General features: G+C 43.9%; 1 protein-coding gene across 2 annotated transcripts in view; it reads left to right on the forward strand.

Annotated features, from left to right (window-relative positions):
* The window catches only part of LOC143983309 (uncharacterized), an 87523-nt gene that overhangs the window by 53873 nt on the left and 13179 nt on the right, over positions 1–20471 (forward strand). The window contains exons 14-19 of one of the 2 annotated variants that reach the window (XM_077482847.1): positions 910–996; positions 2153–2248; positions 5095–5147; positions 5443–5564; positions 15030–15097; positions 18912–19010. In XM_077482847.1, the coding sequence (XP_077338973.1) occupies positions 910–996; positions 2153–2248; positions 5095–5147; positions 5443–5564; positions 15030–15097; positions 18912–19010 (525 nt within the window). The remainder of the gene's footprint in view (positions 1–909; positions 997–2152; positions 2249–5094; positions 5148–5442; positions 5565–15029; positions 15098–18911; positions 19011–20471) is intronic. The other variant, XM_077482855.1, reaches the window with a different exon arrangement.

A 20471-nucleotide genomic window follows, 5' to 3' on the forward strand; every position in this document is an offset into this window, starting at 1 on the left:
TGTCAATAACACCTTGCTCTTGATTGTCCCTCAGTAGGTGATACATGACATCAATGTGTTTGGTCCTAGGATTGACCCTTTCTTATTGTGTTTATACATTCCTGGTTATCTTCAAAATTGGGAATTCGTTTTGACATGTCTATCCCAATGTCCACAAAAAAGTTGGCAAATCCATATCGGTTCTTGACATGCGTGTGCTGCTGCAATGTACTGTGCTTCAGTTGAAGATCGAGCAACAGTTGTTTGCTTTCGACTAGACAAACTTATAGTTCCTTCCCCATACTCAATGATGAATCCACTTGTGGATTTGTGGTTTGTGCAGTCCCCGACCCAATCAGCATCCACATATACGACCAGTTTTGGATCCGATGAATACAACAGCCAACACTCGGATGCTGGAATGAGGAGCGGGTGATCCTGACAAGCATGCAGTGCATTGCAGGGTGTTCGGCAGGGGTGAAGACCAGTCAAATGCCCTGCAAATTCGGGTTTATGCCAAGCAGGTGAACAGGCGATGTTCAGGCCGAACTTTTCTTGGGCCAGAACTGTTCGCCCAACTCTAATTGTGAAATGTGCATGTATTCCAGAGATGTGCTAATTTTTTTTTTGCCTTGACATATGCTTTAAGTGACTGAATGACCTCAGACTCCAGCCATATCCTGCCATGGTTATCCAAATAATAACACAGAGTTTAGGCAATGTGCAGACAAATGTTGAAGAGTTGGGTAAGGAATGGGTGTGCAATTTCAAATTCCAGAAATACCAGTCACATAAAGAAAAGATTTGCTCAGAGAAATTTGGAGATTGCCATTACTGATTTTTTTCTTCCTTTCCAGTCACACAGAAAATATTCAGCATGACAGCCAGGCGACTAGTATTTTCAGAAGTATATTTTCTCTCTCTTTCTAGGAAGCAATAAGCCTGTTTTACGACATTTCAGCAGAAACTGTGCCTTGCATTCTTCAGACGATCAGGGAGATGCCATATTTGTTTTTTGTAAGTGTTAGAACTTCTGTTTGATTCCAATGTAAATAGCTTTGCAAATAATACATTTGATTTTAGGACAATGGGGTTTATTTACTAAAGCTGGAGAGTGCAAAATCAGGCTCACTTCTGTATAGAAACCAATCATCTTCCAGATTTTTTTACCAAACCCTTAGGGTCCTTTCACATGGACGTGTCCGTGTATGGGCTCCGCTTTGCTCAGCAGGGATCGCTCCATCGATTCCCGCTGAGCAGGCAGATGACCACCAAGTCTGTTGCAGAGTCCCCTAAAACTTTTGTGACATCAGTGCCGTTCAGTTTTTTCTACATTTTGACAGCAAAACCTTCCGGACCCATGTTCTAGCTATAGAGGACCAGGTGTTTTGCATCTGTTTCTATGAGGCTACCTCCTGTATGTTGTGTATACTGTGGGTCAGGAATAAAGGAAAAGAACACAGTTTATTAAATTTTTTTTGGACCTGGATGAACTTGGGGGTAAGGGGATATAAATAGACCTGCCCATAGAGTTACATAAAGCTTCCAATCAGGTCCTCCTGAAAAACTGACAGTAGAAACTGATCAGTCTGCTTATGTCAAGGTTTTTAGAAAATGGTGAGAAAGTGAGAGAAAAAAAGGGGTGGGGGGGGGCAGGGTCAATAACTTCTTCAGATTCCTCAGCTCCATATTAAACATTTTGAATAGGCAATATATGGTAAGTAAGCAAATTCAATTTTTTTTGTGGGAGCAACACCCCTATTACTCCCAGGGGTGTACTGGGCCTACGTCAATTATACCCCCCCCCCCCCCTAGGGCTGCTCTGATGACAAGTAAAAAGGCTGCACTGCTTCTGCCACAGACAGGTCTAAATACTTCCTGGTGAAGAGGAGAAAAAAGTCCTCCATGCCCACCAGAAGCTTTCTCCTCTCAGCCAGCCCTGACCAAGTTGCTCCCCAGAGACGGTGCAGCGGGCACTGTCCAGCCGGCAAGAAACAGGGAAGAGAGAGGGAAGAGGGAGAGTGGGTGGAGGGGGCGAGTCATTGCACCATGGACCTCTGGGTTGTATATGCCCCCGAGTCAAAAGTTACCAGTCAGCCCCTGATTTCCCCACTATCCTAGGGAAGCCTTCTTCTTCTGTTCTCTAACAACAAGCATATGGTCTTTATTGCAGGTCGCTCTTATGTACTCAACTATGAAGACAAAATGTTATTTACACAATATGCGGTCTGTCAGAAGTTTACAAACTTGGTCATTAGAAGGCAAAGTGGTAAGTGTCAGCACAGGAGCCTCAGAAAGGTTTTAGGGTCAATTCAAAAAACAAGAAAGAACCGATGTGCTGCAAGGAAAAGGTTTAAGTGTACAAAATTTTAAATGCCAAGATAATTAAATAATTTACTGGCCACCCCTATCTATGACCTTTTATTGACCAGCCTTTTTCAACCAGGGTGCCTTGAGGTTTCTTCAGAGGTGCCTTGGCAAAATGCCTAAAAATTGCCCAAAAAGTGTATACAAGCCAGTGTGTGGACAAAGGCTGCCTTCTAGGAAGGCCGCGTACACACGCGGGGACTGTTCGCCCAACTTTGTCCGTCAAACAGTTTCAGCAAACAGTCCGCTCAAAATTAGCATGGACGGACATGGCCACACACGACGAACGAACAGTTTGCTGAAACCGTGCGCGATGACGTGAACGGCACGTACGACGGGACGAAAAATACGACGTCCTATACACTGCATTATAACTTTCGGCGTGTAAATCCTTTCTGAGCATGCGCGGAACTTAGTTTGACGAACAAGCCTACACACGAGGGGACTGTTCGCTGAAACAAAGTTTCAGCGGACAGTTTTTCGGAATTTCCGAAAAACCTTGTTCAGCGGACTGTTCGCTGAAACTGTCCACTGAAAGCCCACACACGAGCGGACTGTCCGCCGAAACACTGTTCAGCGGACAAAGTTGGGCGAACAGTCCCCGCGTGTGTACGTGGCCTTACACTTATGCCGCATACACACTTTCCGGCAGAAGAAGTCCGACGGACTTTCGACCGAGTTCTGACAAACTTCCAAATGAATGGACTTGCCCACACATGAATGGACTAAGTCCATTCGAAAGTTTGTTCATTTTGAATGTGATGACGTAAGACGGGACTAGAAAAGGAAGTTCAATAGCCAGTAGCCAATCGCTTCCCTTAATTAAGTTAAGTTAATGCCAAAGAGCTCAATTTTGCTCTCACCTGACCACAGCACTTTCTCCCAATCCTTTTCTGAATCATTTGCAAACTTCAAATGGGCCTGTACATATGCCTTCTTGAGGAGGGAGACCTTGCGGGCAGCGGCGTATTGTGTTACCAATGGTTTGTTTGGTGACTGTGGTCCCAACTGCCTTGAGATCATTCACAAGCTTCTCCCATGCAGTTCTGGGCTGATCCCTCACTTTTCTCATGATTATCCTTATCTCATGAGACAAAATCTTGCATGGAGCTCCAGACCGAGGGTGATTCATTGTTATTTTGTATATCTTCCATTTGTGAATAATCGCTTCAACAGTTGTCACCCTCTGACCAAGCTTCTTCCTGATGGTCTTGTAGCCCATGCCAGCCTTGTGCAGACCTACAATATTGTCCCTGATGTCCTTTGACAGCTCTTTGGTCTTGCTCATGATGGTGTGGTTTGAATGGAAGAAAGATTTTGTGGACAGGTGTCTTTTATACACATAACGAGTTGTCCTTAGGAGCAACTTCTTAACTTGACAGGACTAAGCTCAGCTGTGTACCACATGAGCACCTACTGTAGCCAGTCTGTGGGAGAAAGAATTATAATTGGTTGTGGGGGATCAAATATTTATTTTATTTACTGAACTGCAACTCCATTTATGACATTTGTGTCATGTGTTTTTTTCTGGATTTTTGGTTGATATTCTGTTTCTACCATTTAGAATACACCTATGATAAAAAATTATAGACCCGTCATTTCTTTGTAAGTGGGCAAACGAAATCTGCAGGGGGTCAAATAATTATTTTCCCCACTGTATACTTACTTTTCCAGTGGCCCTTGTGTTAAAAATGTTATTCTGACCCTGACACTTTGGTTGCATTGAATATCTGTGCGTAGGTTCCTCCTACATGTTAATGAGCTGCTAATCAAACCCAAGGGCCTGTGTCAATAGGCTTTGAGATCATTCATAATTCATTTACAGGTCTATCTGGCATCCTTGTAAAATGCATTGGACCTACTTGAATGAAGGTTTTGCATTCCTATAGACCCAAGGACTCCTTGACATCAGGACTGGAGTGAGGTGAAGAAATTGTTAGATGTTAAAATCACCTCCATGTCCCCAATTCATAAATCTTGAGCCATAGTTTCCCCCTTCTCTGCAGTCAGTTGGTTGTCAGAGCCAATAACTTTATTCTAACCAACAGAAAACGTTGAAAAACTTTGATGTTGAAAAACTACAAGAAAAATATAGTAGGTTACAGCTTAACAGTCCCTAGGTGTGGTGACTGCATCAGTTGTTTTTTTACCAGATGATCCTGCCACTAAGAAACTTCCTGTCCTATGGTGACAATGCTCACTCTGTACTGTTTAGGAGGAGCAGCATTGTCATTCAGCCTAGGCGGTTCTCCTGATTTGGACTACAAACAACTCCCCAATTCTCATCTTCATAACAAACAGCACATTTCATAACAAAAGCACTCATGTCCCGTACACATGATCGGAAATTCCATCAGCAAAAGTCCGATGTGAGCTTTTGGCCGGAAATTCCGACCATGTGTATGCATGCGCCATCAGAAATTGAGAGCAGGTTCTAAATTTTTTGGTCGGAAAAAGTTCCGATCGGAAATTCTGATCGCCTGTACCAATTCCGGCGTGCAAAATTCCTACTCATGCTCGGAAACACGTATGCTCTGAAGCATTGAACTTAATTTTCTCGGCTGGTCATAGTGTTGTACGTCACCGCGTTCTTGACGGATGAAAGTTCAGAGAACATCCAAGTTTTTTCCAACTGAAAATCCGATCGTGCGTACGCGGCATTAGTTGACATAGGCTTATAACACAACTTTGCATAAACCGTGTGCTTTATTACTTACAGTACCTTAACAATACCTTTATTTTTTTCAGCCCTCTCCTGTCTAAATATCCCCGCTAAAGTAAAGCACATAGACCCAGAAAAGGTGAGAATAAAAATTGAATTACTGTACAACATGAGAACTTCTGTCCCGTGAATTTTTCTGGTGTGTCCTGCAGGACATGGTCAATCATATTTGTTGCCCTTTTTCTTCAATTGTCTTGTGAAAATATCTGATTGCATGCTAAATGCTAAAGGTTCAAGTATTTATATAATGCGTTATTGTCTGCATTTGACTGGTCCTCTTTTCTTTTTTTTTTTTTATCAGAAAAAACGTTTATTTAGAAATTTAGAAACAGTACATGTCCCCTTCTAAGCTAATTATGACTTTCTTCGCTCAGCTTTCAGGTAAATGGAAGGTAGAAGCGTCTGCTACTTTTTTATCCAGAAGAGAGGTAAACTTTGCAACTGAGATGGATTTTACAGGGCAGGATCAGCAAGTGATTGTCTCACAGGAGGATGGGTAAGCAAATCCATGTGCAGGTTATACAATATAGTCATTAAATGGACAGTGTGTCAGTCCTTAAGGCCCCTTTCACAAGGGCTGTCCAATCAGGTCCACCTGTCAGTTTTTTTCAGACGCACCCGATCAGACCCTCCATTCACTCCTATGGAGCAGCGGATGTCAGCAGTGTCCACTGACATCCGCCACTATCTGATCCGATCCTGTCCGCCAAATCCAGACAAGTAGTGGTCCTATTTTCCATCTATCTGGTGGATCGGATATGTATAGCTCCCAACTGTTCCTGATTTTGAGGGACTGTCCCTGATTTGGAGAAATGTCCCTCTGTCCCTCATTCCTCATTATTTGTCCCTCATTTTGGTCTGATCTATATAGATGTATATAAAATGCACTATTTATCTATCAAAAAGTGTTTCCCAGTGCTAAACCTTTCATCTGATTTCTAAATAGCTGCATTTGTAAATACCAAAAGCCAATATAAAGGAATAGTAGTGGTAAAAAGCACTTTTGGGTTTAACCAATCATTTTTTTTTAACAATTCTCTTAAGGTTGTGTGGCAGGGGATGTGTCCTATGCCTGCATACTTTTGCAAATAGGTGTCCCTCATTCCCAGGGCCGCCATCAGGGGGTACAGCCCATACACCTGTAAGGGGCCTGCAAGGAAGGCAAGGACGGGTGTAGAGGAGCTCCGTGGCTGGGCTGGCTTTTGGAGTGAATGTGAGCCGGCAGCTGTATCACTGAGCTTGCATTGGGCTCTTTGCTGCCACCTCTGGCAAATTCCTGCATGTGCTCTCATCATGTGTGTACAAGAGCTGGGACCAGGAACACCGCCTTACAAGTAAGGGCTGTTCTACATGTGAAAGGGGGGGTGTACATGTGTCTGTGTACATGTGTGTGTGTGTGATCAGTGGGTATATGTCTCTGTGTACATGTGTCTGTGTATATGTGTGTGTATGTCTCTGTATACATGTATCTGTGTACATGTGTGTGTATGTCTCTGGGTACATGTGTGTGTGTGTATGTCTCTTTGTACATGTGTCTGTGTACATGTGTGTGTATGTCTCTGTGTACATGAGTGTGTATGTCTCTGTGTACATGTACATGTGTGTGTGTGTGTCTGTGTACATGTCTATGTGTACATGTGTCTGTGTACATGTGTGTGTATGTCTCTGTGTACATGTGTGTATGTGTCTGTGTACATGTGTGTGTATGTGTCTGTGTACATATGTGTGTATGTCTGTGTGTGTGTGTACATGTGTGTGTATGTGTCTGTGTACATGTCTCTGTATGTGTCTGTGTATGTGTGTGTGTGTGTCTGTCTGTGTGTGTCTGTGTCTGTGTACGTGTGTGTGTGTGTGTGTGTGTGTGTGTGTGTGTGTGTCTGTGTACATGTGTGTGTGTGTGTGTCTGTGTACATGTCTCTGTATGTGTCTGTGTACATGTGTGTGCGTGTCTGTGTACATGTGTGTCTGTGTACATGTGTATGTGTTTGTCTATGTGTACATGTCTGTCTGTGTCTGTGTGTCATATATACACATGTGAGGGGTACTGAGAGTGTACAAGTGTGAGGGGGGCTGAGAGCATTCAGCTGCTGCATCTGGATGTCTCTTTTTGGCAGATATAATTTCCTACTGTTAAACCTTGAAAGCACTAATGACTTATAATACATTGTGCATTTTCATATATGACATTGTATGAGTGTTAAAATAAAAGTGTGTGCACTGAAGAACTCATGGGCGGATTCGTGGGAAGGCCAGTGGATGGACCCTAAGAAATGTTGGTGGTCAGGTCTGGGGGGGCCAAGGCCTCAAGCTGTCTAAGGGGCCCCACAACTTCTGATGGCTGCCCTGCTCATTCCCATTTCAGAAAGTTGAAAGGTATAGATATCAATGGGTGAAACGGTCCGTTTTCACCTGATCTCCCCATAGAGCAGAGTGGGACTTGGTCCGTCTCCACTTTGCACAGTGCGCGGAGACGGACCTGTCATCCACCTGCTCAGCGGGGATCAGCAGATCAATCCCCCTCTGAGAAAGCAGAGTCTGTCAGGCAGAGGTGCCCGTGTGAAAAAAGACTAACTCCAGGAATACTAGGACTTTAAATAGTTTGGACAAAGTTGGCCCCAACAAACAAAATCCTTTACTAATAAATGAGGCAGTTGTAAGCACTGTGTAAACTGTATGTAACATTTAGCATTTGATGTGTCAAATGCACATCAAATGCAGGAAAACCATGCCTGTTGACATTAACTTGAAGGCCCTGTACACACGGTCAGATTTTCCAACAGAAAATGTTCAATGGGAGCTTTTTATCGGAAATACCAATCATGTGGAGTCTCCATCGGACATTTTCCATCAGAATTTCCGTCACACAAAACTTGAGATCTGGATCTCAAATTTTCCGACAACAAAATCCGTTGTCGTAAATTTCGATCGTATGTACACAATTCCAACGCACATAGTTCCACGCATGCTCAGAATCAAGCAGAAGATCCACACTGGCTATTGAACTTCAAATTTCTCGGCTTGTCATACGTGTTCTACGTCACCGTGTTCTTGACTTTCGGAATTTCCGTCAAGATTTGTGTGACCGTGTGTATGCACGACAAGTTTGAGCCAACATCTGTCAGAAAAAATCCATGGGTTTTGTTGTCGGAATGTCCGATCAATGTCCGATCAATGTCCAATCGTGTGTACGGGGCATTAGGCTGTTTGCTACTATCTAAAAGTAACTGTTAATAAAAACACAGTACAATACTTATTGCTAAGTATATAAAATAAGTATATACATTACATGTGCATGACATATACATTTCGGTAGAAAAACCAAGCTCCAATACAGGAAGAATGAAACAATAGGGTAATACTATTACGACCATCTGTTATGGTTAGGATGAGTCAAAGCTGTATACAGGAATACAGTGAATAATATAATATAATAGTACAACATATGCAAAAAAAAAAGGAAACAAACCTTAAAAACGTCTGTATTCATAGATCTAGAGCCTTCAGCATGTACTATTAAAAATTAATATTTTTTTTGCTAAACTTTATTGTATTTTTTTTTCTTTTGTTTAACCACTTGAGATCCGCGCTATAGTAAAAAGACGTCTACAGCGCGGATCTCAATTTCCGGGACTACGTCTATTGACGTCGTCCCCTTTAAGAGTTCCCCGCGCGCTCCCGGGAGCGCGCATTGGGGAAAATCTGTGTTGGCCGTGTCCGCTGGACACAGCCAATCACAGATCGCTGTAAACGGCCAATCACAGCGGCCGTTTACAGCGTGATCGCCTCCTCCAATGGGTGATGATCTCAAATGTAAACAAATGAGATCATCACCCATTGCCGAACGTGTCTCCTCACACAGCGATAGCGTGTGAGGAGACCGAAGGAGTTAGTGAGTTTTGCAGCATACTAAAAGTGACAGTAAACCTATAAAAACCCTGCCAGTGCCCAGATCTACCCCACCTGTGCCCAGATCTACCCTGCCAGTGCCCAGATCTACCCCGCCTGTGCCCACCTGTGCCCACCTGTGCCCACCTGTGCCCACCTGTGCACTGCCAGTGCCCACCTGTGCACCGCCAGTGCTCCATCTGTGCACCACCAGTGCCCGCCAGTGCCCATCTGTACCAATCGGTGCCCATCTGTGCCTCAGCAGTGCCCATCTGTGCCGCCTAAGCAGTGCCCATCTGTGCCGCCTCAGCAGTGCCCATCTGTGCCGCCTCAGCAGTGCCCATCTGTGCCCATCTGCTGCCTTATCAGTGCACATCCGTGCAATAAATCAGTGCACATCTGTGCCGACCTATCAGTGCCCATCTGCCGACTCAGCAGTGCCCATCTCTGCCCCCTCAGCAGTGCCCATCTGCCGCCTCAGCAGTGCCCATCTGCCGCCTCAGCAGTGCCCATCTGCCGCCTCAGCAGTGCACATCCGTGCAATAAATCAGTGCACATCCGTGCAATAAATCAGTGCACATCTGTGCCGACCCATCAGTGCCCATCTGCCGCCTCAGCAGTGCCCATCTGTGCCGCCTCAGCAGTGCCCATCTGTGCCGCCTCAGCAGTGCCTATCTGTGCCGCCTCAGCAGTGCCCATCTGCCGCCTCAGCAGTGCCCATCTGCCGCCTCATCAGTGCACATCCGTGCAACAAATCTGCACATCTGTGCAATAAATCAGTGCACATCTGTGCCGACCCATCAGTGTCCATTTGTGCCACCTCAAAAGCGCCCATCTGTGCCACCTCAAAAACGCCCATCTGTGCCACCTCATCAGTGCCCATCAGTGCTACAATGGCTAAACGCGTCTTTTCCGCTGAGGAGGCGTACCAAATTATTTCCGCGGCCGACGAGAGCAACGGGGAGCTCTCCTCTTCCGATTCCTTTTCGGATTCGGATTCTGAAGACGTAACTTATGAGCCAGTCCTCAGCAGTGAAACACTGACTGATGAATCAGAGGAGGAAGATATCCGGCCCATCAAGCGAAGGCGTTCTAGTGAGGCAGTGCCGTCCATCAGCACCGCAGTGCCGTCCACCAGCACCGCAATGCCGTCCACCAGCACCGCAATGCCCCAGCAAGAAAGGCAAAGTACCAGTGGGGTGTCATCTCAGCCCCAAAGGGTTAGGAGCCATGCTGGCCTTCCCTATGCCCTTCAGAACCCCTTGTGGCTTCCTCCTAATTCAGGAGAGGCCAATGTTCCCCCTTTCACCGCCCAGCCAGGAGTCCAGGTGGACACGGAGAATTTTAGCCCCATCGATTTTTTTAATTTAATTTTTACGGAGGACATGTTGGCGTCAATTGTGGCCCAGTGCAACCTGTATGCACAACAATTTATTTTTCAAAATCCGACCTCCTATTATGCCCGTCCCTACGAATGGAGAGACCTAACGGTGGAGGAGTTCAAGCTTTTTTTAGGCCTCACATTTAATATGGGACTCAACAAAAAAAAACAATTACGTACCTACTGGTCAACCCACCCCCTCCACCACTCACCGCTCTTCTCCGCGGTAATGCCCAGAACTAGATATCAGATGATCCTGAGGTTCTTACATTTCAGTGACAATTCCCAATGCCTTCCACGAAATGATCCAAATTATGACCGCCTTTACAAAATTCGACCAATACTAAATTATTTTTCTGAAATATTCCCCAAATTGTTTACCCCGGACCAACACATATGTGTGGATGAGTCCCTTATTAAATTTAGTGGCAGGCTTAGGATGAAGCAATTTATGCCCAGCAAAAGGGCCCGCTATGGGGTGAAGGTCTACAAATTATGTGACCGAGCCACAGGGTACACATATTCCTTCAAGGTGTACGAAGGGAAGGACACCCAGCTCCAGCCCCCTAATTGTCCGGATTATTTGGGATCCAGCGGAAAAATTGTTTGGGACCTCATATACCCCCTACTGGATAAAGGCTACCACCTGTATGTAGACAACTTCTACACATCTCTGCCCCTGTTCCACAACCTTCACCGGAAGAAGACGCCAGCATGTGGCACTGTAAAAAAGAACCGGAAGGGCTTTCCTCAAAGTCTGGTGAACAAGAAGCTGCGGAAAGGAGAAACCGCAAGTCTAAGAAACAAGGAGGTTCTGGCAGTGAAGTGGAGGGACAGAAGGGATGTGTATATGTTGTCTTCTATCCACAACGATACCTTCGTAGAAATCCCCAGAAGGAATGGCCCCGTAAAGAAACCCAAATGTATTTCCGAGTATAATTTGTTCATGGGAGGAGTCGACTTCAACGACCAAATGATGGAACCATATCTGGTCTCAAGACGGACATATCATTGGTACAAAAAAGTAGTAATTTATTTTTTTCAATTGGCCATTTACAATTCATATGTAATTTACAGCAACGCCACCCAAAACCCCAAACGTTTCTTTGGCTACCAGGAGGAAGTTTTCACAGCCCTTATTTTCCCAAACGGCCCACCAGAAAATATCAGATCAGACGTTGTTAGTCGACTCTCCGAGCGCCACTTTCCGGATAAAATTCCCCCCACACCAGCAGGCAAAAGACGCCAAAAAAGATGTAAGGTGTGTACCAAAGCAGGAGTCAGAAGAGACACATCTTATTATTGTGCACAATGTCCTTCCCAACCAGGCCTCTGCATAGGCGACTGTTTTCGGCGTTACCATACTTCAATAAATTTTTTGTGAAGTATGGTAAACATAATCCTCAGTTCCTGCCTTCATACACCTTCACACCCCTTATGCCACTGCCTGCTTTGTAACTGACCCTGGCTTGTTATTTGACCACTCTTATGCCTGCCGATTCTGTACATACCGCTGCCTGATCTGGAACTGACCCTGGACTGTTATTCGACCACGCTTCTGCCTAACGATTCTGTACATACCTCTGCCTGATCTGGAACTGACCCTGGACTGTTATTCGACCATGCTTCTGTCTAACGATTCTGTATATATCTCTGCCTGATCTGGAACTGACCTTGGACTGTTTGACCACGATATTTGCCTGCCTCTTGGACTGATCTTGTATTCTGCAACTGGACTAGTGGGATTCAACACGGGGTCTCACATATGTGAGGGGCTCCAATATAGTTTTTCTGGAAGAAGAAAACAATTTTCTTTGTTTTCTTATTCCTAGATTAGGGTCTGGAGACTTGGAGGCTTCAAAGAGATTTGGGAGGGAGAAGCCTCTACCCCTATCCCCATTCTGTCCTGAACGAGGCTCTACTTTTGTCTGCTGCCTGTAGGACTTACTGCCATCATGCCGCACTGACCACACCACAAGGACCTGCCTACTACCAGGACCAATATTTTTGGCACTGCTGACATCTCTGCACTAACCCTGGACTGTAATATGGACAGTATCCCTGCCTGCTGCCTGAAAAACTGTGTTCGCTGTTGCTGACCAAGTCCCTGCCTGCTGCCTGGACCAGTGATATCCTCCTGTGGACAACTGCGCTTCTAAAACCACAGGTAATCTTTTCTTTACCCTTTGCTCAGCATAATGTATTTGGGGGTGTAATTCTTGGTATGTGCACTCTATGTGTCCCTGGAACGCCGACGGTGTTTCTTGCATGTTGCGCCTCTGTATTTGGTCAGGCTGTGTAAAAGTCTCACACATGTGGTATCGTTATACTCAGGAGGAGTAGTAGAACGTATTTTGGGGTGTTATTTTTGCTATGTAAATGCTATGCGTTGGAAATATCTTATAAACAGACAACTTTGTGTAAAAAAAAATGCGTTTTCATTTTTTTCCACATTTTCCGAAAACTTCTGGAAAAAAATGAACCATTGAAAAGACTCATTATGCCTCATAGATTATACGTTGGGGTGTTAGCTTTCCAAAATGGGGTCATTTTCTGGACGTTTCCATTGCCCTGGTGTTCCAGGGCCTTCAAAACTGTAATAGGTGGTTGAGAAATGAAATGTGTAATTTATGCTCCTAGAATGCCTGAAGGTGCTACTTCAAAATTAGGCCTCTGTATGTGGTCAGGCTGTGTAAAAGTCTCACACATTTGGTATCGTTATACTCAGGAGGAGTAGTAGAACGTATTTTGGGGTGTTATTTTTGCTATGTAAATGCTATGCGTTGGAAATATCTTATAAACGGACAACTTTGTGTAAAAAAAAATGTGTTTTCATTTTTTTCCACATTTTCCGAAAACTTCTGGAAAAAAATGAACCATTGAAAAGACTCATTATGCCTCATAGATTATACGTTGGGGTGTTAGCTTTCCAAAATGGGGTCATTTTCTGGACGTTTCCATTGCCCTGGTGTTCCAGGGCCTTCAAAACTGTAATAGGTGATTGAGAAATGAAATGTGTAATTTATGCTCTTAGAATGCCTGAAGGTGCTACTTCAAAATTAGGCCTCTGTATGTGGTCAGGCTGTGCGAAAGTCTCACACATGTGGTATCGTTATACTCAGGAGGAGTAGTAGAACGTATTTTGGGGTGTTATTTTTTCTATGTAAATGCTATGCGTTGGAAATATCTTATAAACGGACAACTTTGTGTAAAAAAAAATGCGTTTTCATTTTTTTCCACATTTTCCGAAAACTTCTGGAAAAAAATGAACCATTGAAAAGACTCATTATGCCTCATAGATTATACGTTGGGGTGTTAGATTTCCAAAATGGGGTCATTTTCTGGACGTTTCCATTGCCCTGGTGTTCCAGGGCCTTCAAAACTGTAATAGGTGATTGAGAAATGAAATGTGTAATTTATGCTCTTAGAATGCCTGAAGGTGCTACTTCAAAATTAGGCCTCTGTATGTGGTCAGGCTGTGTAAAAGTCTCACACATGTGGTATCGTTATACTCAGGAGGAGTAGCAGAATGTATTTTGGGGTGTTATTTGTGGTATGCACATTCCGTGTGGGAGAAATAAGCTATTACAATGAAAATTTTGTGGAAAAAAAAAAAATCGTAATTTTGCAAAGAATTATGGGAAAAAATGACAACTTAAAATAACTAACCATGCCTCTTACTAAATACATTGGAATGTCTACTTTCCAAAAAGGGGTCATTTGGGGGGCATTTGTACTTTCCTGGCTTGTTAGGGTCTCAAGAATGGAGATAGGCCTTAGTACATCAGATGTGATCTTTTTTTGCAAATCTTTATGATTTGCACCATAGCTTGTAGACTCTATAAATTTCACACAGATCATATAATATGCAAAAATTTGGGTTATTTTTACCAAAGATGTGTAGTAGTATAAATTGTGGCCAAAATTTATGAAGAAAAATTGCTAATTTGCTAAATTTGCTAAATTTTGTCACAGAAACGAAGAAAAATTCATTTTTTTTCAGAATTTTCGGTCTTTTTTCATTTATAGCGCAGAAAATAAAAAACCGAGAGGTGATCAAATACCACCAAAAGAAAGCTCTATTGGTATGAAGAAAAGGACAAAAAAATCATTTGGTTACAGTGTTGCATGACTGAGTAATTGTCATTCAAAATGTGAGAGCACTGAAAGCTGAAAATTGGTCTGGGACTGAGGGGGGTTTAAGTGCCCAGTAAGCAAGTGGTTAAAGGATAAGTTCACCTTTTAAAAAAAAAATAATAAATGCACTTTTTTGCAGTTCAAAAAATTTGCATTTACTATTTTTTTTATTTTTTATTTTTTTAGGAGAATGGAAAGCATTGCACCCGTGATAAGCAGATCGCTGCTGCCTTGCAGGTCTCCTGCAGTCAGCACTGTTGTAATTAATTGAGAGTTACAAGCCAGCGGTTGCAAAGGCTGTCGGTAGTTGTAGCTCATTCATTAACAGAACTCTGTGAATGAATGAAGCAGCCATGTGGGTTTGTATGGGGAATTTCTCCCGATACTGCTGTCCTACAGAGGGCTTAGGTCGCAGAGCCACTGCAGGATCGGGAACATGTCACATGTTCCACCCTAAAAACAGGTTCCCAAAGCTGAACCTATCCTTTAAAGTGTTCATTACACTAATATTTTATGTTTACCACATTTTATTTTTACAAATCTATTCAATTACTGCAGAATGAAAATAACATTGAAGAAAAACACAACAATGGAGAATAGTAATCACAAGTTTGAAGACATTGTTGGTAAGTGAACTAAGCATTGGTGTAGCTTGTCCCAGTGAAAGATATCACCCCCCGAGCTTCAGTCCAGTACCTGCTACTTCTAACTTAACATTGCCATCCACCATGACCTCATGCCACCATGACCCCTGCTGGAGCTAACATGCCACCATGACCCCTGCTGGAGCTAACATGCCACCATGACCCCCGCTGGAGCTAACATGCCACCATGACCTCCACTGGAGCTAAAATGCCACCATGACCTCCGCTGGAGCTAACATGTCACCATGACCCCTGCTGAAGCTAACATGCCACCATGACCTCCGCTGGAGCTAACATGCCACCATGACCTCCGCTGGAGCTAACATGTCACCATGACCCCTGCTGGAGCTAACATGCCACCATGACCTCTGCTGGAGCTAACATGCCACCATGACCTCCACAAGAGCTAACATGCCACCATGACCCCTGCTGTAGCTAACATGCCACCATGACCTCTGCGGGAGCTAACATGCCACCATGACCTCCACAATAGCTAACATGCCACCATGACCCCTGCTGGAGCTAACATGCCACCATGACCCCTGCTGGAGCTAACATGCCACCATGACCTCTGCTGGAGCTAACATGCCACCATGACCTCCACAAGAGCTAACATGCCACCATGACCCCTGCTGGAGCAAACATGCCACCATGACCCCTGCTGGAGCTAACATGCCACCATGACCTCTGCTGGAGCTAACATGCTCACTTTATTTCATGCATCTAAAAAATTTGCAACATTTATAACTTCTGCATAAGCCCCTTCACCCCATACAGTTTGTTCCTAGCTGTGTATATTATTATCCAATCATCAGCCTTGAGCCTGCTGATGACCAAGCTGCATTGGGGAGAGAAGTGAGGTCACAAGCTAACTATTCTATCTGGCAGGAGTGTCTAAATCAGATGAATGTCTAATTATGATTACAGTTATTCTAGCAGGTTACACTGTTTGTGTACATATGTATTTTGACCATGTATTTTTGCTTGAAATTTAGCTCTAAGGTACCTTGCAGGACAAGTTAAAAACATGCAGATTTCCCAATGTCTTATCCTTCTTAAAAGAAAGGTATTACAGTCTATCAGCTGATGTAGCAGAGCAGCGCCAAGTTCCCGAAACAGTCCTCATATTGTTGTCAGTATCCATCCAGCTGCCTGATTGACATCCAGCTCCACTCTTCAGGACATGACTGAGAGCCCAAGTCAATGTCAATGCCTCCAGCCTAGCAGTCTAGTGAGTGCTGGAGGAGCAGAGCCGGTGGGGTTTGGCGACTGGCAGTCACTGCTCTCCACTACAAGCAGACTGAGATCAGCAGGTCAGGTGATCTTTCAGCCTGCGTGGGACAGCATCATACAGATGCTGTAGCATGGAGGTCAGAATGTATGTTTGTTTCTTTACTAACCTCAAATTCTCTTTTAACCAGTTCCTGCCCGGCCTGTGACAAAATGATGGTCAGGTGGACCTTTCGCCAATCTGGGTGGGCATCATATGACGTCCTCCAGGGCTGTGCTTTAGCATGATCTGTCACCAGCTGTGTCCATTGGACACAGCTAATGACTGATCAGTGTACCGGCTTGCTGCCAGTACCATGAGACCGCTGTGACCAATCACAGCAGATCAAATGACAGTTGCAAACAATGAATGGCTTCCTTTCATGCCATCCATTGTGTATAATTGTGTTGCTAGCTGTAATTGGTCAATGCAATCACATGGTACAGACAGGGCCAATCACAGCCCATCTGTACCATGTGATTAGCTCTGGCCAATCATAGCTAATCACAACAAAACAAACAAAATGAATCAGTTTCATTTAGCAAATGAAATTCACTGCTATAAGCCAGGGGTCTCCAAACTTTCTAAGAAAAGAGCCAATTAATATCACCAATGAGGTTCTATTCCTCCAATTAAAACCAATGATGGGGCACTGATGGCCGGGCCTTTTCTACCCCCACTGGCCACAATCTGGCCCTCCTAAAGCCAGAAGGACAGTCCTTCTGGCTTTAGGAGGGCCAGATTGTGGCCAGTGGGGGTAGAAAAGGCCCGGCCATCAGTGCCCCATCATTGGTTTTAATTGGAGGAATAGAACCTCGTTGGTGATATCAATGAGAAGAATAGTGCCCCATTCATGGTGTCAGTAGGGGAATGTTGCTCCATCATTAGTGTCAGTTGGTGGAATAATGTCCCAAGGGCCAGATAAAGGCAAACATAGGGCTACATCTGGTTCCCCGGCCTCAGTTTGGAGACCACTGCTATAAGCAATCATAATGTGTAAAAAAAAAAAAAAAAAGAAAAAGAAAATCTTGATCACTTCCCCAGAGTAGTACAATGTTACTGTGGTAATATTATATTGCTCTGGTCACAGTGTGTTAAAAAATCGTAAATAGAAAAAAAAGTAATAAAAATAATAATTTTGAGAAAAATATTGTTATTTATTTTGATAATGACTTTTTACTACTATTAATTACTATTTTTTTCGTACTGTCACCAGTGTCTCTGATCACATCCACATCAGTTATATGATGACATTGTACTGCAATGGCGACAGTATTTATTTATTTATTTTTTTCTTAATTTTCCAAAAAAATATGACTAAAAGTTAGAACTTCATGCCTCTTACTAAATAGCTTGGACTGTCTACTTTCCAAAAAAGAGTAATTTAAGGGATTTGTACTGTCCTGGTGTTTTTGAGCCTCAAGAAATGAGACCAGCCATCAGTACATCAGGATTGATACATTTTCAGATATATACCATAGTTTTTGGACTACAAACGAAATAATATACACTGATTTGGGTTTTTTTTCACCAAAGAAATATAGCAGAATGCATTTTGGCCTAAATTTATGAAGAACAATGTTTATTTGCAAAATTTTATAACATAAATGAAGAAAAAGCATGCTTTTTTGGGCAAAATTTTCAGTCTTTTTAAATTTATTTAGCAAAAAATAAAAAATAAATGGTGGTGATTAAATACCACCAAAAGAAAATTCTAGTTGTATGAACGAAATGATAAACAAATTTAGTTTGGGTACAGTGTTGCATGACGGTGCAATTGTCATTCAAAGTATCACAGCGCTGAAAGCTGAAAATTGGCCTGGGCAGGAAGCGGGTAAACCTGCCCTGTATTGAAGTGGACTTTGCAAGGACAGAAAATACTTGTTGATCTTTTAGAAATGCCCTTCTTATCTCCCAGGTCCTGCTTTAGGTTGCCAACACAGCATTTTCGTAGATGGAATTGTGTCAGTCCTGCTCAGCTATCTTTTGCTAAACTACTTAATTCCTTCCACTGTCCTAATCTCTAATGCCGCGTACACACGATCGAACTTTCTGGTGGACTAGAGTCTGTTGGACAATTTGATCATGTGTGGGCTCCAGCGGAATTTTTCTTCCCAAAAGTCCGGCGGACCTAGAAATAAGACTGGCTTCAAATTTGTCTGCCGGACTCGGCTTTTAGGGGACAATCCGTTCATCTGTATGCTGGTCCGACGGACTAAAACCGACGCTAGGGCAGCTATTGGCTACTGGCTATGAACTTCCTTATTCTACGTCACCACGTTCAAATCTGTCTGACTTTTGGAGTGATCATGTGTGGCCAAGTCCATTCATTTGAAAGTCCGGCGGACCTCAGCTGCAAAGTCGGATTGTCCGCCGGGAAGTCCGATCGTGTGTACGCGGCATAAGGCATATTACTTTACCATCTACTTCACTCTGTAATTTATTTCTGAAACTGTTGTGAAAAAATATTCATTGAAAATGATGAAACAATATCTGATCTTGTACATTTGTGTTTTTTTTCTATAGATGGAGATCATTTTGTAGTGTTCCATCTATCGGTAGGAGACTCATTGATTGTCTGGAGTGGAAGAAATAAGGATCCGGTTACTGCTGTTTATCTGTTATGTAAGTCATTAAATATTCCTCTACAAAAAACAAATAAATATTTAGGAAGTAAAACATTTTATGAGTCTGGAGTGTTCCTTGGCTTCAATGGGCTCTCCAGCCAAAACTATTTTTCGACAGATCTGTTTAGCATAGGAAGGGATTAGAAGTTGTCAGAGTGAATTGATTTTTTCTTATGTAATTTAGTCTGATTAGGAAAGCAGCAATAACATTGGCAACTCCTAATGCCACATACACACGACCGGACTCTCCGGCAAAAAGGGTCAGACGGAATCATTCCGTCGGATATTACGATCGCGTGTGGGCTTCATCTGACTTTTTTCTTAAAAAATTCAGACAGACCTAGAAATGTTTCAAATCTGTCCAACGTAATCAATTTCTATTGGGAAAACCGTTCGTCTGTATGCTGGTCCGACGGACCAAATACGATGCTAGGGCAGCTATTAGCTACTGGCTATTGAACTTCCTTTTCTAGTCCCGCCATACGGCATCCCGTTCAGAACAAACGGACTTCGGTGTGGGCAAGTCAGTTTGGTTGGAAGTCCGACGTAACTCCATCGAAAGTCCGTCAGAACTCTGTCCGGTTGTGTGTATGTGGCATAACTCTTCTACTTCTACCAAAGGTTTCTTTTTATTTTTTGCCTGTGTCTCTGTTAAAGAGATTTTTTCATGACTTCTTGTTCTAGTGACAACTGGCGCTCCACTAAGTGATAACTTAGAAAGGCAGTCTTGTGCGGAGAATCAATCAGAGGTTGGATTTTTACAGCCAACTGCTGGGGTGTCTGCAGGGCTGGACTGGGACAAAAATTTGGCCCTGGACTTCATCCAGACCGACCCACTCCAATTTTGCAAACGCGCACAAAAACAGTATGCTGCGCACTTGCACGAGAGTGACGTCATCACAGCCCGGCTAGACACATAGCAGGAGTATGCAAACTCAGAAGCCGACAGCACACTGCTGGTGATCTTTTATTTTCCAGCCCCCCCCACCCCCTGGTGTCCCCCTGTCACCTGCCCGAAGTCTGGCTCTGCATTATATATTTTAAAATAAGCAACTAATGCGCACACCTATTTTTGATCAACCGCAGTAATGAGAAGCTGCCAACATCAAACAGGTTTAAGCCCCTTTCACACGGGACGGATCAGTAATGATCCGCCCCGTGATGATCCGCTCGCTCAGCGGGGATCGCTCCGTTGTCCCCGCTGAGCCGGCTGCGGACAGGGCGGTCTCCGCACACTGTGCGGGGACCGCCCTGTCAGATCTCTGCTCTCCTCTATGGGGATCGGATGAGCACGGACCGTCTGTCCGTGTTCATCCGATCCGCTCTGCAGACGGATAGAAAAATAGGATTTTCCTCCGTCTGCAGAATCGGACTGTTGCGGAGGCGGATGAAATCGGGTGTCTGCGGATGTTCATCCGCAGACACCCGCTATCCCATAGGGATGAATGTATGCCCGTAT

This window comes from Lithobates pipiens, unplaced genomic scaffold, assembly GCF_037356315.1.
Source record: "Lithobates pipiens isolate NorthernLeopardFrog02 unplaced genomic scaffold, aLitPip1_a1.2 Scaffold_1, whole genome shotgun sequence".
Classification (NCBI taxonomy): Eukaryota; Metazoa; Chordata; class Amphibia; order Anura; family Ranidae; genus Lithobates; species Lithobates pipiens.